This window comes from Aulostomus chinensis, chromosome 18 (genome assembly GCF_037954235.1).
Source record: "Aulostomus chinensis isolate RoL2024-O1b breed Wild chromosome 18, RoL_Achi_v1.0, whole genome shotgun sequence".
Taxonomy (NCBI): Eukaryota; Metazoa; Chordata; class Actinopteri; order Syngnathiformes; family Aulostomidae; genus Aulostomus; species Aulostomus chinensis.
This window is the reverse complement of record NC_141337.1, coordinates 2,952,577-2,974,525: the sequence shown is the minus strand read 5'-3', so window position 1 is coordinate 2,974,525 and position 21,949 is coordinate 2,952,577. Positions and strand designations below refer to the sequence as shown.

At 47.1% G+C, this 21,949-nt stretch overlaps 1 protein-coding gene across 2 annotated transcripts; it reads right to left on the bottom strand.

The window, feature by feature from the left end:
* Positions 1-827: 827 nt before the first annotated feature.
* On the bottom strand, positions 828-21,706 carry map3k3 (mitogen-activated protein kinase kinase kinase 3). Of its 2 annotated transcripts, none has more exons than XM_086184795.1 (17): positions 20,558-21,706; positions 15,193-15,266; positions 14,703-14,824; positions 13,564-13,604; positions 12,551-12,650; positions 11,924-12,037; positions 11,336-11,456; positions 10,018-10,151; positions 9,604-9,677; positions 9,211-9,278; positions 8,850-8,945; positions 8,583-8,744; positions 7,668-7,816; positions 6,595-6,726; positions 5,541-5,670; positions 5,260-5,437; positions 828-4,374 (listed from the first exon to the last, which is right to left on the bottom strand). In XM_086184795.1, exons 2-17 carry the CDS (start codon positions 15,194-15,196, stop codon positions 4,146-4,148), a joined length of 1,854 nt encoding a protein of 617 aa, XP_086040921.1. In that variant the 5' UTR covers positions 15,197-15,266; positions 20,558-21,706; the 3' UTR covers positions 828-4,145. The 2 variants fall into 2 exon arrangements, with proteins under 2 accessions (XP_086040921.1, XP_086040920.1); XM_086184794.1 differs by having other exon boundaries at positions 20,571-21,706.
* Between the last annotated feature and the right edge of the window lie 243 nt (positions 21,707-21,949).

Sequence of the window (21,949 nt, the reverse complement as noted above, 5' to 3'; positions counted from 1 at the left end):
ATGTTCCACCCTTTGTTGCTGTATAAAGTTAGAAAATTAGCACGTTGTTCACCCTCAAAACACACCACTGGTTGGTCTGCATCAACCAAAGTGTGCCTCTCTCAGGAGCCAGAACTGAAGTCGGAGTATCAGTAACAGAACCAGTATCAGGCCCTTCCCTTAACCTGCTGCTACTCTCTGAAGGGGCGGGGCACTGGGGCAACCATGTGACACAGATACAGGAAGTGACTCCTCAGCGAACCACCTTGGTTCAGAACTGTCACAATGTCAGCTGTAAAATGTGCTTATTAACATTGCGTTCTGCTGTGGCACAATCATTGAACTAGAACAGCAGTTACCAGCGCATGTGCGGTGTAGGTCATCTTCCTGAAGACCAGCAACCGTGTGTGTGTGCGCGCGCGCGTGTGCGTCTCTATTCTTTGTTTGTTTGTACGAGTAGAAACAGTAAAAAAAAAAAAAAAGAGGGCAAACTAGAATCAGCAGCTGTAGATCTGAGTGTCACGCCGAGTCAAGAAAAAGGCCCTTTGTGTTACCAATCTATTTTATCATCTCACATCCGGATGCAGCCGCAGAAATCCCTCCATCGGGGGAGGGGGGGGGGAAGAGAGAGAGAGAGAGAGAGAGAGAGAGAGAGAGAGAGAGAGAGAGAGAGAGAGAGAGAGAGAGAGAGAGAGGAAAAACAAGTCCATCAATCAGGAGATTCTTAGCTCCAACAATGAGCTCCGTCTTTTCTGGGCTTTGATTTACTGAGGAAACACAAATGTTCTCTGACACACGTGAACAAACTAACGCACACAATCAGACCTTTGCAAAAAAAAACAACAAGAATTTATTGTCTCTCTTCTTTTTTTTTTTTTTTTGAAGAGGGAAGGCACGGTGTTAAGATGTACCCACTTGCTAATTCGTTATGTACACCAAGATAAAAGTAATTTAGCGGTAATTTAATTCCGCCTTCACAAGTGTTGTCACTGGCAGTTTTTGTGGAGTTTGCCTGGTGTCACTGGTTTAACTGTCAATTAAACCGTTTTTGTTGCTGTTGCTGTTTTTTTTAACGTCTTTTTGGCAGGATTTTTGTGACATTTTCAATTACTGATCTAGAAACAGGACATGGAACTTGATGAAGGAAAAAGAACAAAACAAAACAAAACAACAGGAGGTATCTGTCCTACACTGGTCGTACTGGTGTTGATCCAGTACCACATCCAGACATGTACGGTGATGAGACTGACATCTGATGCAATTATATTAAGATAACAATCGAGGCGTTATAACGAGAAAAAAGCAAGATGATTTAGCTCCAATTTTCATTTAGCTTAAATATTAATCAAGAACAAAAATTTACCCCTGGTTTTCTCAAGAGTCAAAGGTTCACTAACAAGTCATTGCAAGGATATCAGCTCAACTATTTCGAGAAAAACGCGAATTCACTCAAAACTACGTTAAACTTCCAAAGGTTTCGGTTGCAGATTTGCTTTTAATTTTTCGGTAAATTTACAAGTTGTAGTTTCTTCCATAATTTAAACTTTGTGGGGTTAAAGTCTGTGTGTGTGTGTGTGTGTGTGTGTGTGGGGGGGGTTCTGATATTTTCTCAACTTTATTAACGACAGCTGACAAAAAAAATGAAGACCCTGTTGTTAAATGATAAAAACCGAACATTTAAAAGCTCATGATGGAAGTATTTATTGCAGGTTGTATTGCGTTAGTTTTATCGAGGTGTACCTAACAAATTGGCGTATATAAACACATATGCACGTATAAATGTATATATACACATACTCATACATGTATATACATATGTACATGCATATACGCATATATACACACATGTATGTATATACACATTCACATACATATACATAAACACTCATTAAACTTACTATTCTTTTCTTGATCTAAAATAAATTTGATACATTTGACTTTGCACTGCAAGTCCTGTCATGATACATAATCATACATTTACATACATGCGTAGATCTCTAAACAACTAGCTTGTGTTCTTTTGCTTACCCCAGGGGTCTTCACCTCACGGCCCATCGCTAAGAACCCTTTCTATATATTTTAGCTGCCTTTTGCACGTAGCAGCCCGTCCCCTGTTAGCTCGCAGGCAGCAGGTGGGGGGGCCTGTAGCCCCTCGACTAGTGCAGCGAACCCTGGGATAAACAAAGTCGTCATCTGGGCTGAACAGAGAACTCTGACATTCGTGGCTGGATCCATTCCTGCTCGTCTTTGGCTTTAGCGCATTTGAATTGCATCTTAAAAAAACAACACTGAAATGGCACACAAGTACTCGTAGCTACATTTACCTTGAAGGTTTCACCAACACTGATCCGTCAAAGTGGCTTCCTAATGCACCTGTCAGGTGATACTGTCGTCTAGATGTGAGGATGTACAGTCTAGGTGTGCGGAAAAAGGTTGTTTGCACTGGAACCGGCCAGCCAGAGTTCATTTTCCACCCATTTGTCACTCAAAAGAAACAACAACAACTCCATATTCTGTAATTTCTGCAAAACCAGCTGCTTTCAATTAAATCTTTGTGTTTTTTTAAGGACACAGAGTCCTGAAAGTATCATCCGATTTGACACTGTCGAAATATAAAAAATAGATTTATACATACACATTTGCTTATAAAATCTAATTGAATGGACACGGGGATATAAATACAAAATGAAAAAAAATTTCACATTTGAAGTAAAAAAAAAAAGAGAAGAAAAATCTAATTTAGTGAAGACAAAGAGAGAGAGAGAGAGAGAAAAAAATAACCCCACGACATTCGTTTTACGTAAAAGTGCATCTGATTTAACTGGATGGTTCAAGACGTGGCTTCGCGGGCAGGCGTGCTTGGGTCCCGCGCCCATGAACGCTTCTGTCAAATTAAGTTTGCATTCAACCATAACTGATGGCAAATTCATAAAATTTCTCTTCTATCCACTTTGTTTTGGCAATTTAGGAAAAGTGAAGAGCTGCAGAGGAAGAATGAGGAGCAGCAGGACTGATGTCACACAACGATGAAGGCATGGAAGCAGAGACTCAACCCACCCTGTTACTGGTTCCCTGTGAGGACCAGTATGGAGGATACAGTGCCACCTAGTGGTCAGATATGAGGACTTTGATCAGATCTGAGCAACATGTGCCTATAAAGTCTCAGTTATAAAAAAAAAAAACCAAAAAACAAATGTATTGAAATCTTTCCCCGCCTGTGTTTTAGACTGGACACATCCATGCCTGAACGAGGGGCCGCTTTCAGACAAAACCTGAGAAAAAAGCCGTTTTCTAAAAGGTAATTTTCAAGCATAAATTCCTTTGATATTTGTTTCCAATTATTTGTTTTTTTTAGGTAATTACTGTCCTGGTGGAGCGGCACACTCCCCCCTTGAAAACCGGGGCAAGCGTCCTCCTCAGTGGGCCTGGGCCAGCACCAAAGGCCGCCCTGAGGACCACCAGTCAGGAGCTTATTTACTTGTTTTTTTGGAACTAGATGGGCTGCATTCTTTCACAAGGTACACAACAGCGCCCTCTACTGCATCCCAGTGACAGAAAGTCTCCTCAACGGCAGTGAGAGACTTAGCAAGGCCACTCTACACTTCTCCTCACAACATCACTTCCTCTGCTTCTCACACCGTCTCAAAATGAGGCCTCACATGTTGCCTGAAATGCAAAGTGCGTCACAAATACTTTAAGTAGCTTTATACTGAGTGGGCGTTCCAAGTGTGGTTAGAAAGAGAACCGTGAAAGAACCAACACTGAAGAACTGGAGGGCACCACAACGGCGGCTCAAGTCGAGCTTAAGGCCTGTAGCTTTGAACGGCAGCTGAACTCCCTGGTTATTCTCATCACCGGTTAACAAGCGAATGTAAACACTGGAGTGTTATGGAGAGAGAATCAGCATCATCTGAGCGTGTGTGTGTGTGTGTGTGTGTGTGTGTGTGTGTGTCTCAAGACCAGCAACCTGCCAGGGGGCGGGGGCTCTCATTCAAGGACATCCTGTCAAACTGCCCCACAAGCCTTAAAACTGTTGCTTCTCCTGATCAGAATGAGGGGATGTTAAGATGGAGCGGCTCCACGTCTGTGCTGCGGGTAGATGAGGAGGCTGCGGACGCTGCTGAGGCCACACTTGGGTTCACTAACGTCCACAAACCAGTCAGATTTCAGCACAAGATCTGGGAGAAGGGATGTCTGAGCAGCTCCTCGGCGCTTGGCCGGTGTTTGGCCTCCACAAAGATGCAGCGAATGAAGTCCCTCGCCTGCTCGGAGGTGTGCAAGGGCAGCAGCGGGTTGGTGGGCTGCGTGGCGATCTTGAATATGGCGGCCATGGCCTCGTATTCAGCCCACGGAGGCTTCTCCGTCAGCATCTCCACCACCGTACAACCCAGGCTCCTGTAAACAGCACAGAAGAACTCCCAACTGTTCTCTGATAGAAGGAATGTTGGGAGTGCAGAGGGCCCCCACCTGAGTGGGAGCCCTGCTGAGCCGCCCCCTCCTGCCCGGGCTGGGAACCAGGAACATACCAACCTCTGTTACGACCTGTCTGACTGGCCCTCATCCAACCATATCACTGGCCTGGTGGGTCGACACCCAATCAGGTTGCATAAGAGCGCTGACTGCTGTGTGTGGGGAGAGTCGGGGCCTGGATCAAGGTTCCTTCACCTCCTTATTTTAAAGTCTTTTTTTTCCTTTAAGGTCAAAATGTTTCTCTTCTTTTATGTTCTTGTGTCATCCTGAACTTTAAACTGGCAGATCAGCTGAAGCTCTCCACGATGGCACAACCGCGTTTCCATCAATTTTTTAAAAAAATTTGCATTTTGAGAGATCGTGTGACGGGAAACAACGAAGAATCCTCATTTTACTATGAAACCCAACAGGTTTTCAGGAGCTAAACGGCAGTTTAGGTTCAAAGGCCACCAGAGAAAATACAAACCCACTCGTCTGCCCACTGCGCAGCTCAGAGATCGGACTTCCACCAGCTGAGCCAGCTAACTTCCTGTTCAGCTCACAGCTAACCTGGGATTTGTGCATTGCAATATCAGCTTGCGTGGTGATATAGTCACCGCGAAATCAACTGCTATTTGGAGCAGTGCTGCTAAATTTTGCGGAAATTTCTTTGTTGTGTTTATTCTTTTCTTTCTATCACATTTGTTCAATTTAATAATCACAAAATGTTTGTTTAGGTATTTTTCGCTGAAGGAGGACATCTGTCCAAAAACTTGGTCTGAGACAAGTCACTGAGACTTTAACCTAAACCTCTGCGCGTCCGGATCTTACCACACGTCAGCCTTTCTGCCATAGCCCTCGCCACTGATCACCTCCGGGCTCATCCAGTAGGGGGTGCCGGTCACAGATCGGATGCCGGTGCCAGACATGCAGATGGTCTGCAACCGCTTACTGGCACCGAAATCTCCCAGCTTCACGTTGCCCTCAGAGTCCCGCAAGATGTTGGCACCTGAGAGTCAAATATGGCGTGTCACCACTCACCGTCTACAAACACCAACATGTACGTGTGTAGGAGGAAGCAGAATTCCTGCACGTCTCCTGTCTCTCAACACCTTTAATGTCCCTGTGTACAATCATGTTGCTGTGCAGGTACGACATTCCCTCCAAGATCTGCCGGGTGTATTTACGGGTCACGTTTTCCGTCAGGGCGCCGTAGGCCTTCAGCTGGTCTTTGACTGAACCCTGACAGGAAGGAAGCACATGATTAAGACACCAGCACAACAAATCCAGACTGGAAACATCCAGGATTCAGAGCCACTGATGAGGGTCCGAGCCAGGGAAGCAGGAAATGAAGCTCCAGCCTGGAGGATATTTCTGTTTCTGATCCGTGCAGAGACGGAGCGACATGACCGGCGTCTTTAACCAAATAGTCTATAATATTCATTTCTCTTCGTTCCCCCTTTTTGTGATGAGGAGACATTAAAATCATGATCATCGTAACCATTTAAGTCTTGTCCCATCAACACAAAGACAAGAGCCACCAGCATCTTTTAAAAGTCATACAGATTTACGGAAGAAAGACACGAGACGTGGAGAAGAAGAAACAAACGCCATAGAGGCAGAAGAGAAGACGTGACGCCACAACGAGTCGATGAAGGAAAGTGAATTGACTGACGAGATTCAGCTACAAGTTGATTTCCAAATGAAAGATGAACCGTCTAGTATTTGTTTGTGGGGGAAAAAAACATCTTCAGCGCTAACATTGAATTCTCAAGGAAGCGTGCGCAGATCTGAGGGGCAGGGCTGAGTCATGTCAGTTTCACCAATTTCTTCTGTTTGGCCAGAATAAATACCCTCATCACTTGATCTTGCTATTTTTTTAGGCTGGCCAGGAAGTTGGCTACATATCTTTGGCCCAGGAACTCGAAACTGGAGCAGTTCCCGTCCTCATGATGGAGGGTAAGTTCCTGAAAAGCTTCCTGGATATGTTTCTGCTTTTGAGGAGTTTCATTTGAACAATACGGGCTGAAATGTTGCGTCTTAACTTGAGGATTCGCTCGATTGATTCTGCAGAGAGTTGAGAAAATGTTTGTGCAGTTGAACACAAAGACAGAGATCAGGAGAGTGATTTGGGGGGAGGCCATCCCTCCAGCTGCTGGGACTCACCCCTGGCATGTATTCCATGAAAATGGTGAGGGTCTTCTCGTTGTGGTCCCTCAGACAGCCGTAGTACTGAACTATTCGCTCATGATGCAGATTCTTCAGCAGCTGGATTTCACACTCCAGAGCACTGACCTCCTGCACCGGGATGTTCAGAGGTGAGAAACCAGCAGGGTTAGCACACATCTTTACTGGCAAAATTCCACAACTTTTCCATATTTAGAGGAGGGGAAATGAAACTGAGCTTTGCTTGCAGCTGAGGATTTTTTTTTTTTTAACTGAAAAGGCCTATTTGATAAACATGGATATTTCTTAAAAGCGTAGAAGAGGCGGTTCCTGGCAGTTTGAGTGAGGAAACGTTCTCACGAATCTCTTGTGAGTAACGTACAAAGACGGGAGAAGGGAAGTTTTTGTTCAGTTATCCAGCAACACTCCGGCTCCATCCAGTGACCCCCCCCCCCCCCAAAAAAGAGGTCCCCTTTAAGTATTGTATCGTTACAGAAACCGTAGCAAAGGTCAAATCAGGTCAGCACATACAAGGAAGAGCCAAGTGTACAACACATGAGCAAGTTTGCTAGAAACAGGAAGTGACAGTTCAGGTGTTGTGTGGCAGACAGAAGAGATCCCAACAGATTCAAATGAGTGACTCCAAGTAAATTTACGTGTCAAGACAAACCATTTTTGTCTTGACTTCCAAAAGTGCAACTATGTTTTCCATGGTTTATTCATTAAATCTGTTGCTGCGCCGCTCATGCTAACTAGCCACATTCCACCGCAGTGGCCAGAGGAGAGCTCATGACCTCACTCTTTTTACAGTTGGATGATGGTGCAGTTGTTATTGATCGACGACCTGAGGGTTAAAATTTAGCAAAAGATGATGAGGGAGTGCTATCAACTGACAAAAAGAGGCAGCAAAAAATGTTGCCACACAGGACGCAGTAACGAGTGTCAAACCCTGTAAGAGTGGAAACGTGCAGAGCAGCAGCAGGAAGAGAAAGGAGGAAGGTGTGAAGAGGAACTGAGCATGTTGTCACTGCGAAAAAAGAAGCGGAGGTCCACTCTCCAAACCGGCGTGTCACCTTGCTGGTCTCAGGGCTGTCAGGATCAAACTGGACTTGCTTGGCGGCCAGCTCCCTCCCAGTATCCACATCATAGCACAGGTAAACCCGTCCAAAAGCTCCCTGGCCCAGAAGCTTCCCCCGCCGCCACGTCACCGGAGCGCTGGGCGCTGAGGAGCCACAAACACAATCAGCTGTTAGCTATTCCTGTGATGAAGTAGTTAAGAGGCCATTGTAACGCATCACATTAAAGAAAACATTTGCATGTTTACACAAATTTAGCAACATTGCAGGTGTTGAACCAATACAAATGTTTGTCTTTCAAAATGATATCGGTCTCATTTGCGTTTAGGCTGGGACAGCGTATGGAACCTGACACTGGAAAAGACAAGAGTTCAAATTTCAAAGTTCAAATCCAAACTCCATTATGAAAAGCAGCGTTTTAAAGGTTGTGTACTTGTTGTCCTTCAGAAAGGCGAAAAAAAACAGAACGTCACACTTTGTACAAATAAACATAATAACGTCATTGCTTCTGCATCACTTTGATCTGACTGTTTTGATCAAATCTGAGTCGGGAGCAGCAGTCACTCAGCTACGGTCCCAACGGAGGGACTCACTGCCTTCGGAAGTCTGCTGACAGTCACTCTTTAACTTCCCGCTGCCGCTTTTAACTCCTTCCAGAGAACGTTAGCGACCCTGACGTGAAGTTCGTTTTTCTGACGGGACTTCTAGCGGTATGAGGCAACGCCATGGTTATTTTGGTTGTGGTAGATGATGTGAAGAAACACTGAAGGGAAACGCCGTACGCTGGAGGTGCGCGTGCAGAGACCTACGAGAAACCTCTTGACTAGCAGCGTTCTTTAACCCTGCAGTCCACCATCCACCAGCGCTGTAGAACATACATCATGAAGCCAGACTGCCTGGACCACCACTCACACTTATGGGCGACAGAGCGATCCTGGGGGCGGAGCCTGCCCTGGGCGTCGACCAGCTGCCAGCTGCCCAAGCTCTCTTCGCTGCCGTTCAGGGACCGTCGGGAGGGCACCAGAGTGAAGAGGTTCCCCTGGGGGCGACGAATCCTTGGAAACGTGCGACGGCCTAATGAGAGCAAGACAGGAGCTGGCTGAGGTGGAAGAACCACGGTGAGCAGAGACGCTAACGAGGGAGACGGTGCAGCCTGAGTGGCGAGCTACGCCACCTTACCTTCACTGTGGTCCTTGTGATGCAGAGAGACGTGGTACCGTCGAGGATACGTGCCCCCCTTCCCCACCACCCTGTCATACACATGATTCTCCCTGTCTGCAAGGAAAAGATGATGTCACAGCTTAGCTCCCTCATTGCTTTAACTAAAACCATCTGTTGGTTACTAGCGAGTTAGCGACACCTGACGTATGACTTCAATGTCACTAGCAAGAGCAGGTGAGATAAGTAGACCCAATCTTTTAGCACGGTTAAGACTGCTTTGTTTGATTCATCCAAAGTCACACAAAGGATCCGAGCGTCTCGGTGCTTCGTTGGCGGCATTTCTGCCTGATTACAGAGAAAGGCTGGAGGGTCGACTCACCTGAGCACTCCTGTCGGTTATCAGGGTAACTCTTGGCTCTGTGCATGCGAGACTTCCTCAGCGACGGGCTGAGAGGAAGAAGTAGGAGACGCAGGATGACTTCCTGAACCAAAACGAGGGAATCTACCTAAGGAGCGTCCTTCCATGTATCGTTGATGCATCGTTACACCCCTGAACACTACATTATTGTCTTTGTAGGATCTTATCTGATGATAAGAACCCAAGCCAGTCAGAGTCACACTAACAACAAGTTTAGCCCCGTGACTGTGGTTGAAACATTCCCACTCAGTATTGGTAGTCTAAAACATAACAAGGAATTAGAGCCCAGGTGGGAAAAATCCCAGAATTTACTTTCAAATATGGAACAACGGAGCAGATGAGGCTCGTTCTTACCTGTCTGAGTTGCTGTCCAGGGACTGACAGCTGCCAGAGACGGAGTTCTCTGCACTGCTCCAGGGATCCAGAACCTGGATGGGACAGAGTAACAAGGGAAGGCTGTGTATATATATATATGTATATATGTGTGTGTGTGTATCAAGTACTATCAGAGAGCAAATATCCGTTCTGGAATACTGGGAAAAGACAATGTGTAGGAAGACATGACCCAAATAAACACATTTCTGTTTTCCCCCCAGACGTACCTCAACACTTCACATCGCCAACTAAAAATGTGTCCTAAGACCATAAAACGTCCGCTAAAGAGCCAAAAAGCTCCAAAAACATCTTCATGTGTACAAAACGCTGGAGGCGATATAAACGCTGCTCTGTTTTAAAGTGGATTTCCCTCATTAAAAGCGACTGACTCACACACTGATCGCTGGTCTCGGGGATGAACTCCCCCTCACTGTTTATGCTGGTGTAGGAGCCCTGGCGGGCGATCCGCTGCTGGCGCTCGGGAACGTAGCCAGGGGGCGGCGAGCTACGCCCCGTGTTCTGAGAACCTGGGATTAGACGGCACAGGGGAAAATATGAGACAGGCATCAATGTGAAACAGGAACACTTCTTTTTTTTTTTTTTCATTTTCAGGCTTTACAGTAGCAGACACGTCACAGCTGAGAGCAGAGCAACATCAAGATCAGGGGACAAAACTTTTACCTCGGAGGGCCAGAAGCAAACGTGTCTACAGTTAAAATGTCTGCTGCCTGTGTGTCACCGTCTCTGTTCTGACTCCGATCAGCCAAACTGACGTCCGGCTCAGTCCCTCTGCCACCTGATCAAGTTCCCGTAACTCCCAGGGACTCCACATATTTAAAGAGCAATTTTCCCTCACAAAAAAACGTTAACCTTTCTTGATTTATTTATCAACTCCATGATTTATAAAGTCATTTTTAGACATTTTTCCACTGTTATTATTGATTTATGAATCGCACTTTTTGGTTTTTGTTTAACACGAGGAAGGTCTAATTGGGTCCTGTTGCTGGACAGATTTGGCCCCAGGGCCTCACTTTGGGCAGCCCTGATGTAGACTTTGCTGATGTGATTTAAAAAAAAGGCAGACCCTCACACTGGTAGAAAACAAAAACAAATGAGAAGAGCTGATTGGACGTTAGATGTTACTGCAGGCCAGCGGCCCACCACTCTAATAACTCTCTAATCTGATTGGCTGCTGTCCAGAAGGCTCGTCTAGAATTGATGAACAGGAAAAGGAAGAGGAGCCATGACTGGCGAGGGAAGCTAAAGAAAGAACAGCCAGAGAGAGAGAGGGAGAGAGAGATGAGGACAGAGAGAGAGAGATGAGGACAGAGAGAGAGAGAGATGAGGACAGAGAGAGAGAGATGAGGACAAAGAGAGAGATGAAGACAGAGAGAGAGATGAAGACAGAGAGAGAGAGATGAGGACAAAGAGAGAGATGAAGACAGAGAGAGATGAAGACAGAGAGAGTGATGAGGACAGAGAGAGAGATGAGGACAGAGAGAGAGAGAGAGAGATGAGGACAGACAGAGAGAGAGAGATGAGGATAGAGAGAGAGATGAGGACAGCGAGAGAGAGAGAGAGAGACAATTACAAGGACATGACATGGTAAATGAATACTGAAGCTTTGGAGAGAAATATCCGGACTTCATTTCCTGCCTGGAGTCCCTGTGTGAACCACCTTGCTAGAGAGAAGGCGGTTTCAAGCACGTACCGGTTGATAGATGGCGCCCCCGAGGCTCGGAGGACTGGTACGACGCGCTGACGTCTCCGGTGGACTGAGAGGACTTGATCCTCACCTGTTTACAGGGCACCAGGTGGGAGGGGGACGAGGCCTGTAGATGGGGGGGGAGGGGAGAACTGCGGTAAACTGAAACTACCACGTTCAAGCTAAATTAGCTTCTCGATGGTGTTTAAGACACGCAAACACACACACACACACACACACACACACACACACACACACACACACACACAAAATAAAAGGAACTTTGATTTTTCACGTCATTCTGTTGTAAAGAAACAGCAGTGTTGCAAAAGTATGCTGAAGTGAACGCCCAGAGAGAGAGAGAGTGTGTGTGTGTGTGTGTGTGTGTGTGTGTGTGTGTGCGTGTGTGTGTGCGTGTGTGTGTGCGTGTGTGTCTAAAGCCACTTTTAGGGACAAAAACCAGACTAAGGACCTGCTCATTGATTGAGTCAGTGTGGTTAAGGTTCGTCTCCAGAAAATTATTGGAAATAGAAAGTGACGTGTGTAAAAGTGTGTGTGTGTGTGTGTGTGTGTGTGCGCGCGCGCATGTCTCACGCTGTTGTGCTCTTGTGTGAGCAGCAGTATCCTGATGCTCTTCATGTTGGAGCTTCGGTCCAGCAGGTCGATGGCCTTGTCCAGGTCATCTTGACCCCTCAGAGGGATGGACAACTGCCATGACACAAGACGGGACATGAATACATGGGTGTGGCCATTTCACGCCATACAGGCAGGCTCCTACTGCCTGGGTCAACTCACTTTTCTCTGTAAATCAAAATTAAAAAGCTCTTGTGTTGTGATCAATGTTATGTTACATGTCATAAAAAGCCCAAACGGCCAGCAGCGGCCAGGTTGCTGAGCCCTCCAGCTCCCCTGCAGGCTGCCCGACCCGCTGATGAGGCTCGTTTGACAGATTGACGCGGCGAACAGAAAAGAGCGGAGGCTCGCGGTTCCTTCACAGCTTCCAACTCCATCAGATAAATGGCAAACGTCTGAGTGATTAACCATCATTGCCACAGCGCCGTGTTTACGAAAGAGCTGTTTGCCACTGCTGATGATATACGTGGGTTCTCAGAGGGCTGTCCCACTTCAACAGGGAGGGGGGAGGAGGGGGGGAGGGGGGAGGGGTAAAACTGAGAAGCGGACAGAGCTGAGGTTGGATGGAATGAATGAACTCCACGGTACCTCGTTGTTCATATAATGCAGGTCCAGCTGCTGGCCAAACACAACCTTGACTTTCTGCTGGATCTCCTCAAACTGCACAGGTCGTCCAAACATCAGGATTCTACACACAGATAACAAAAAAACAAAACAAAACAAAACAAAAAGCCAGAAATTAAACAAACACACAGATTATGAGAGATTTGTTCCCACTGCTAAGGAAACGGCCTTTCAGCTTCATGCACACATACGAGTAAAGTACACACAATCTGCTGTTTTTACAGTGCGCAGATTCCTTCAAGTACACCTTGCATACTTGTGGTTTGAGCAGGCGGCCACAGACGTACCGCAGTGTTTCCCCCTCCATCCTCCGGCTCACATACCAGTCTGAACGAAGTGCTGCCGTCTGAGATGTGCTCCTCCTCACGAACTGGCACACGTGACAGACCAGCGCGCCTGAGCCGGTGCGTTTAGCAGCTGGCGCGCTTGGGAACAGCTCTTTAGGCGGAGTTGCAGTAAGGTTGGACGCAGCCGCTCATCTTTGAGGAGATTCTGAGCTCACATGGTTCGACCCTTACGACGTGTTCCGATCAGATCGACCCGTTCTGGCCCTGACTGAAACCTTTTCACAACGGTCCAGGGTCATGCTGAACTTCACGCACTGAGCTTGGAGCTGACTGAGCAGGCATGTTCGAGAGTTTGGAAATGGTGGGTTTTGGTTTGCCGCTGTTAGCTGTCGGTCTTCGAGCTAAAATGGGAATTCTGGAGTCACCGAGACGTCGCGCAGAGTGAAAACCTATGTGCGCGTTTCAGACGTTTAGCAGCGAGTAATTGAAAGGCATTTTACACTGTCTGGGTGAAGTTTTACTCTAAAATAGTACACCCACCCGCTCTGTCATAGCCACACATCGGACGTCTGATCGTATCTTGGGTAGAGCAGGCATGAGGAACATTCCTCCCCTGACAGAAGAGTGTGGAACCTCAGATCAATAGAACAATTACGCACTCCTGTCCTTGTTGACTCGAGAGAAACTCACCTCCTCTCCCCTGAGAACTCAAACTTGATCCTGACGTCATCCTGAGGGAGGGCAGAAAGAGGCTGGTCAGGTTCACGTGAAACAATGACACACCACCAATGACCGGCCGCCGCCGTCTCAGGGTGCTCAAAAACCAGCCCACAATAATAAAAAAAAAGAAAGAAAGAAAGATTAAAAATGTGATTTGTTTGAAAAGGGTGTAGCAGAGAGAGACGGGAGAGTTCCCTCCGCAAGTACCTTCGAATCCGCAGTTTTGCAGTTAAAATAAAGACTTTCCTCCTGTTGTGCCGAGGCCGGCGTTTGTGATGTCGCCGTCCAAAAATTACACACCGACAGGCAAAAATAAAGCTGAATTTTACGTGATTGAGCTTCAGACCTTCAGGAATATTCTTCCACTGGACCTTTGTGAATTAAATGTGACGGCTCGTCGTGTACTTTTATGGAAATGTGCTTTCTTTCACACATATTTACAGTACATTAATATTTGGCATCATCTCAGGGAGTTTGGTATTTACATCCTGAGGACACCTGACTTCAGTGGTACAACCAGAAATACAGACACATTTCATGATATGTTGTTTTACACTGCGGCTTTCTTAGACACAATTTTCTACGGCTGTTTTCATCCGTTACTCTATTATTTTTCCGATGTTTCTGTGGCAGTGGCTGCACTGCTTCGATGGCGGCGAGTATCACGACAACTCCTGTCATCCATTCAACACCAAATTCCAAACCCGGAGCAGTAAATCTCCTGCAGATTGTTTTTTTTTTTTCTTCGTTCCTTTGAGAAGAAAAATGCCAACTTACTCAAACATCCAACAAGAGTTGAAACAGACAAATGAAGTTAAACCACATTTTAGTAAATTGGTTTAAAAAAAAAAAATCCCTGTTATGAAACTGCTTTGAGTGTGTGAGGCGTAACTGAATTTTCATTTTACTAAAATTGATTTTAATCAGGATCAGAAAAAGAGTTGTTTGTGAATTTTTTTTTATTTATTTATTTTTTGAACAAACCATACGGAGCCCTACACATAAACACCGGATCTGCTGACACGTCTCCACGTGTTCACGCCCGGTGAGATTTAATTCTTGTGACATCACCGAGAGCGACGCTACGGCGACCTGAAGCATCACCCCACCTGTCTGTTGGCCTGGGCAGGGGTCTTGGGTTTGCCGCTGTCATAAGACAACACCGGCTGGCGCCGCGTCATCTGGAGCGCGACCAGGTCCTTCATTATGGAGTGGAGCGCCTGCCTCTCATCTGGAGAGGATAATGGGTCGAGGGAAAATACACCATTAGAGAGAGGATCGGAAAAAATGGACAGCACACAAGGACAGAGAGAGTCGCCGTTAACTCCTGTGACGAGAGGCAGAGGGGCTGCAGCCCTGCGGATGCGCCTACTCTCACGTTTGATCTCGGGGTAAATCCTGCCTCGGCTGGACAAGCTCACCAAGAGTAAATATTCTCCTTGTGTGGTTTGGATGGACATCATAGAGCTCCGGGTCAGCAGAGAGCACCAGACCCCCCGAGCCTGCTGCACGGAAAGCTAATCATTGGCGCTCTAACCGACCTCAGGGAGTGTTTGCTGTGAGCAGCGAGAGAACCGTGTCCAACATCCGAGCACTTACTCATTGCGGCGATGTTTGTCGTCTACAAACAGATCTTCAGAAACGTGTCTCCGCAGTGCCAACTCGCCCGCAGCCTGGAGGGGAACACGGACACGCAATTAAATGACTGCCAAAACCGACTACGTGAGTTTCACTTGGAGGCGAATGTGAGGACAAATGTTATCAGCCAGACGATGGTACGAATTTTCAGGATTCAAGCTCAACAGCTGGCGGCCCCTGACACATCTGTGCTGTGTAGTCGCTGGTACTGGTGTCACAATCACTTCAAACACTGGCCAGAAATACGAGATGGTACCGGTGAAAACGGTGCGGGATCAATCACGTATTAGCCCTGATCAGAGCCCAGCTGCTTCCCAATTATCTCTGACTCACATGACATACAGGAAGTACATTCTTCTTCACCGCTCTAAAAACAGTAGCCTACACAGGAAGTTGAGCTCTGTTCCCACGAGTCACCTTGATCATCTCCAGTAAAACATCAGCAACGCGTCAAAGTTTTCCAGCCTAAAATCCAAAGAGTTAAAAGGAGGTTTAAAGCGATACGTCACACACACACACACACACACACACAAAAAGTTTAATTTACTTTTCAAGTACTCACAGTTAAGCAACGTCAGCGAACAAAGACATACTTCCTCCTCCCAGAAAACAGAAAATGTCAGCTGCGTTCGCCACCAGCTTGACGTTAACGGAGAGCGACAACTAACGGCAGAACGTTCCAGAACACCTGTCTACAAAATTAAACGCATCTGATCTCATGTAATCTTTGTCTTCTTCAATTAGCCAACACTGAGGTGAAGATGCGAAAAAGGTGTTTTTTTTTTTTTTTTTTTTAAAGATTAAAATCCCGCCAATCAAACATGGTCATGTCAAGTAGTGAGGCTGTAGTTTGGAGGGCAACCGTCTCAAGAGATGATAGAAAAAAAAAAAAAACTGCTTTGGACTAATTTTTCTGGATGGGTTTGTTCAGGTTTCACCACCTGAGCTACTCGCTACGTAGGTGCGGGTGTCAGCATCAGGATCAGGGTGGAAAAGCGCTGGAACGTGGTCGTTAACAGATGAGCCTGGAAGTGAAACAGAGCCCGAGTGCGAAATCTGGCTTTGATTTATCTCGTTGTGTGGCGGTAACTGATGACAGTCTCTGGACGTGACGCGAAAGAGCAAACATCCTTGCGCGTAGCTAAAGACGAGTCTCTCACTGGAGGCTGCAGGATTCAGAAACTCTGTGTGTGTGTGTGTGTGTGTGTGTGTGTGTGTGTGTGTGTGTGTGTGTGTGTGTGTGTTCTGCCCACCAGAACAGCAATTAGAAGTGGCTCAGTTTCAAGCAGCTTTGGCAGCGAGGAAGAATGTTTTTACAGCGACTCTCCAGTCACGGTAAATATGTACCAGCTTTAAACGTCTCAGCAGTGCCAGAACTTTATCGTTGTTGTAAACAAACAGAGCAACATTATCGGCCCCTTCAAGACATCAACAGCATAACTGAGGCGTTTCCTTCAGCGGAGGAGGTTCCCCCCAGACCTCTGCCAATAAACCTGGAATCCAACCAACACCACAACACCAGCACTGGTGAGTATTAGTGACTGAGACGCATAAACACCAGTTCACTTTTGTAACGACAGCGGATACGCGAGGGTCACCCTCAAGAGTGGCTGTAACCTCACCGCTTTTAACAAAGGTGTTACACGGGGAGAGGAAACCAAAAGCCAACCACTTCCTCAGAGAACGCCTCAATAATGGAGCTCAGAAAAACTACAGACGCCTCTGTGACGTCAACGTTGGTCCAACAGGGCAGGAGGAAAAGACCCGAGCGACTCTGAAGGGGACGGCAGAGGCGCTTCGCCGACTCCTGCTACGATAGGAACAGTCAGTACGCTTGCGCCATTTCAGGAAAAGTCCGTTTATCACGTCGGTCACAGTTCATCCCCATAAATGCATCGATTCGTCCCCCGTTCACGTCAACCGGGACGGCGAGTCCTTCAAGTCAAACGGCCAAACCACCTGCAACCGTCCACAGAGTCACATCTGCGTTTAAATCTACGAGGTTTCAGGAAACCGCGTCTACGATGACGGCAGAAGACGACTGAATGAGGCGCTGGGGTTTTAGCTGGATGCGGAAGGAGGAAGAGCGACTCAGAGACATCCTGCAGCAGGGGCTGACGCGGCGTAGCGCTGCTGCGCAAACGCTCGTGAATATTTGTGCTGGAGTGACAATGGAGCCCTTCTAGGTTCATTGTGCATCAGTTTTGTAGCGATACGACTGCGTGAAGGTACACAGAACACTAACTTCTTACCCAAATAACTTCCTTTGTTATAAAAATATTTAACATCGTCATACATGACCATTAAAGTAAAGGCCAAACAACAAAAACAACTCTTTTATGGTTGTTTAAGTAAACACGGTTGCTACGAGTACAAATGTAACATTAGCATACAAACAAACGCCACAACTGGCTTCACGCTCAATCTTCCCTCCTCTGCTTCTTCAGCGTGATGACGTCGAACGTCCTCGATGTTCTCTTCATTTACTGGTTAGCAACCACTGTTTTTAAACAGCCGACGAGAATTTGTGACGCCTGAAATTCATCTTGGACATCCAGTCTGGGGGCAGCTGGCCGGGCTGTGACGGAGGCCGTAACAGGTCGCCGGCTGCTCCCTGCATCGTTGCTCTGAGCACGATAAAAAAAACAAAACAACCTTTCTATCCTGCTGGGAGTGACCAAGGCAGAGGAGGAAGACACCGGCAGGAGAGAAACCTCAGAGGTGGATGATGTCTGAAGACATCAGATTTGCACCGTCACAAGAAAACAAGGACGCGGGAAACTTCTGTACATGACACAGGCAGCACCAGCACCTGAGTCAACCCATCCGCTCTGGATTTCTGGGTAATAATCACCCACAGGAATGCCGGGCATGTCCGCCTGTGGCCAGCAGAGCGTTGCCACGTTACTTTCAAGCTTCCGCCGCTCTCATGCTCCATTGCCAACAGAGCTGGTGCCAAAGACATTTGTCCTTCGGCTGCACGATCAGTTACCCACTACTACGTAACGAGGAGCTGACGAGGTGTGAGATTCCTGCTGCTGCTCGTGTTCGGAGCCACTGTCAAGCTTCCAAGGGTTCTCCTGGGAGAACAGGAACAGAGGTGCAAAGAGCACCTCGGGAGGTTCTCCCAGTCAACAACACACCGACTGACCACAGCTGCCCTCTTACGTTTTTTTCTGTTGATTTTAATCGCCTCCCGAGCGGAAGGTGGAGAATTCAGAGCAGAGAGAGGCAGCGCTCTACCGTCCACTCAGCTGTGCCCACTTTATTTTCCTTGTATCACATTTCCAGGACTCGCAGGATTTACATGGATTTTCCTCCCCCTCTGGTCCCTGTCTGCTCTGAGAGGTGTTTAGTCTGAGGCTGTTTTTCCCAGTCTTCACTCCAGCTCGGGCCAGAGATGCATCTGGACCCGCTGCTACGCCGGGAAAAAAAACAAAAAAACAACAAAAAAAAAACCCCGGCCTGATGTCTGTCCTGCTTCGAGTGCACGTGGGGGTGTGGTTCAGATCGAGCCGACACGCTCACATGTCCCAACAGATACATGTTGGATACCTGGTACCTGACACTGCAGGCGGACGACACCGGGGTGACCGGATCGTGTTGAAGCAATAAAATACAACACAATTGGATCCCTGTTTTCTTCAGGAGACATTTTGACAAGCATGGAATGTTGCACATCCACCAACATGGAGTACTGATTAGACACCAATGTATTCACACACACACATATATGTATGTATGAATATGTGTGTGTGTGTATTTTGGTTAAACCAGTTTTAATCCTGTAATGTGATGTCATCGTTGTCGTAAAACATGAATGGATCCATCCAGAAAATGAACTCCCCGGAACTCTGTGCCGTCCTCTACGCTCACGCCCGCGTTCCAAACTACAGCCTTGACGCTGGACACGCCCACATTCCGCTGGTGGGATTTTACACTGTAAAACATTGACACGCTGCTGAATGATGTCACACCAGTTCTTCGTCACGCTTCGCAGACAGTGGTGAGGTGCCAGTGTTAGGCAGGGCACGACTTCCTGTTACAGACTTACGCCTGAAACACGCTGGAGACGTACGTGATTGGTTACAATAATGGCGTTTTTTACGCAGCTACACCAGGTTGTTCTGGCCACACATGCGTGTTCTGTGTTTTTGGCCACGCCCCCCCCCCGCCCCAGCACAAACACTGGAACACTGCACTGTCTGTCAAAGCAAAGAAATTAAATTTAAAAAAACAAAACAAAACATTGCCATCCCTGACTGCAGGCTCTGTTGCTATGCTAACCCTGCTATGCTAACCCTGCTATGCTAACCCCGCTATGCTAACCCCGCTATGCTCCGTTTCCTCTTCCTTCCCTGCAACCCAAGTGGATCCACGTCTGTGGGGTTTCTGGTCTAATGAACACCTGGAGGAGCCTGTTATCATGTCTCAACACTGGCTTCTGGTGCATCAGCGAGGGCGAACTGATTTCCTCGGTGACGTTCGTCTCAGCTAAGGAGGAAGCAGCGCGGTCACATGTCAGGGCTGATGAATAAAGTAGAACTGGACTGGTGTGAATACTTCCACTCTCGCCAGTCCCGCGTTTTTAGCCATTTGCCAAGATATTTATGACCCTGCTATCAACGTGACATTCTGAGGCTGATGGATTATGAATGTGCACAAGATCCTGAACAGATCCTGCATGCGAATTGAGCCTTTTTTTTAAATTACTTTTCAGTTATTAGTCATCAGTGTGAAGGGAACTTGGTTTAACGTCATAGAACAGAGGGATCAAATACATTATAATTTATAGTTAACAAGTCAAAAAGCTGAACGTTCTGGTCATCTACTAGTTTTGTTGTTTGTTTTAAACTCACTGAACCCTTAAAAAGGATATCAATGCAGTGTTGTTAACTGGAGCCTGCCAGATTCACAGCGGTTTGACTGCTTGTACGGGCCGGTAGTACACAAGCATCTGCATATATGTTGTACAAATATGCCCCGAAATGAAAACATTATTTATTTTACAGAGGATAAAACATAAAAAGATGCTGATGGCAGTTAAAGATTGTTGGTATGAAGAGTTCGATGCATCCATTTGTGTGCTGATCGTGATTAAAAAAAAAACAAAACAAAAAAACAACAGAATTTGTGAATTTCATTTTTTTTCCCCCCGGAGCTTCAAAACTGTCTGTGCTTTCAAGAGAGTTTAACCTCTCCAGAGTCTGGCTCGGGTACATTTTTGAGCAAAAAAAGACAGAAGATTCCATTTCCCCATATCAGTGAACGCAGCACACGTCACTTCATACATAAACATGTCATTAGCCACGCCCACAAGCCTCACCTGTGTCGCTCACCTGTGGAAGGTTGAGGTGACGCAGTAACTGGTGGTGGTTCGGGTCCATGGGCGTCCTCAGGCGGACCGGCACACCGGGGAGAGTGTGCGTGTGCCGGGCGCCATGGCGGGGCTGACCCCCCACCCGCCTCCCCAGGTATCCGGGGCTCCTCTCTCACGGAAATTTGGGCGACACGCACGCGCACACACGGATACTTCCCAGGTTGTAACGACAAACACGCTCACGTCAGACGCATGAGTCTGAAAGAGCAACGGCTCCACACATCAGCTCAGGGTCGAGCTCCGCGGCTGCCCCGGACAACCGGGGAACTTCCCAAACATGCCCCGCTCCAGGTGCTCGGTGCTCGGGTCAAAAAACAAACACACAAACAAACAAAAAAAACCTGTCCGTCACGGTGTGACATTCACCTCGCGCCTTCAACAAAGTCCCATTTGTGAGGAAAGACGACAAAACGAGCGATTTCCGTGATTTTTGTTGTTGTTGTTGTTGGTCTCTCTTCCTGCTAAGGTTGCAGATTTTGCCTTCACCGCTTTCAACAAGTTTGACACCAAAATGTCTTAAAATACCCAGAAACCCATTACATGTTGTTGTTTAGCACGAAACGCAACCTTAAATTACCTATAAAGCATCTACACGTGAAGGCCTCCCTCTGGCCTGCAGCGACACAAGACTGCAACTTGATTTGGTGCAACAGAAACATGCAGATGTCAGAGTTTAGTTGCGTCCAGTCAAAGTTTCAAAAAACAAAACTACCAACAACAACAACAAAAAACTACAAAAAAACTTCCACGGGACTGTTCGGTGCCTGCTGCGTTCAAATGCCAAGAGAAAAAGAATCAACCACAAAAATTAAAAGGAAAAAAAAGAGAAGAAGTAGAAGGGTTGCGTGTAGCCACGCTAGTCCTCGACGTCTCTCGAACCAAAACAAAGTAGAAAAAGAAGTTTCAGGTCGACGTCAAACTTCCTGACAGAGAGAATATCGCCACCGGAACCTGCGTTTATTCCTCCAACACGTCAGGAAAACTGAGCTCCGCGGTCGCATCCAAGTTTTCCCGAGACCCTCCGTCAGTAACAACACGGGGTTGTACTCCGGGGGGGTGGCGGGGGGAGGGAGGGAGCAAGGGGGATTCTTTTTTCCTTACTGAACTCGCTAAATTTGCGCCGTGCAGCCGCGGGAACGCGCTGTAACTCGGTGGATGTGTGTCATCTGGAGCGCGCGCGACGATGAGGCGGGACGGTTGTGACGTAGGCGGACTGGTGTTGCATTCACAGGCGCTGGGAGAAGAAGAAAAAAGGAAACGTCTTCTGTTTTCAGCGTAATGACGTGATGAAAAAGATTTAGATATAGGTGATACACGCGGTAAAAGTACACACATTCT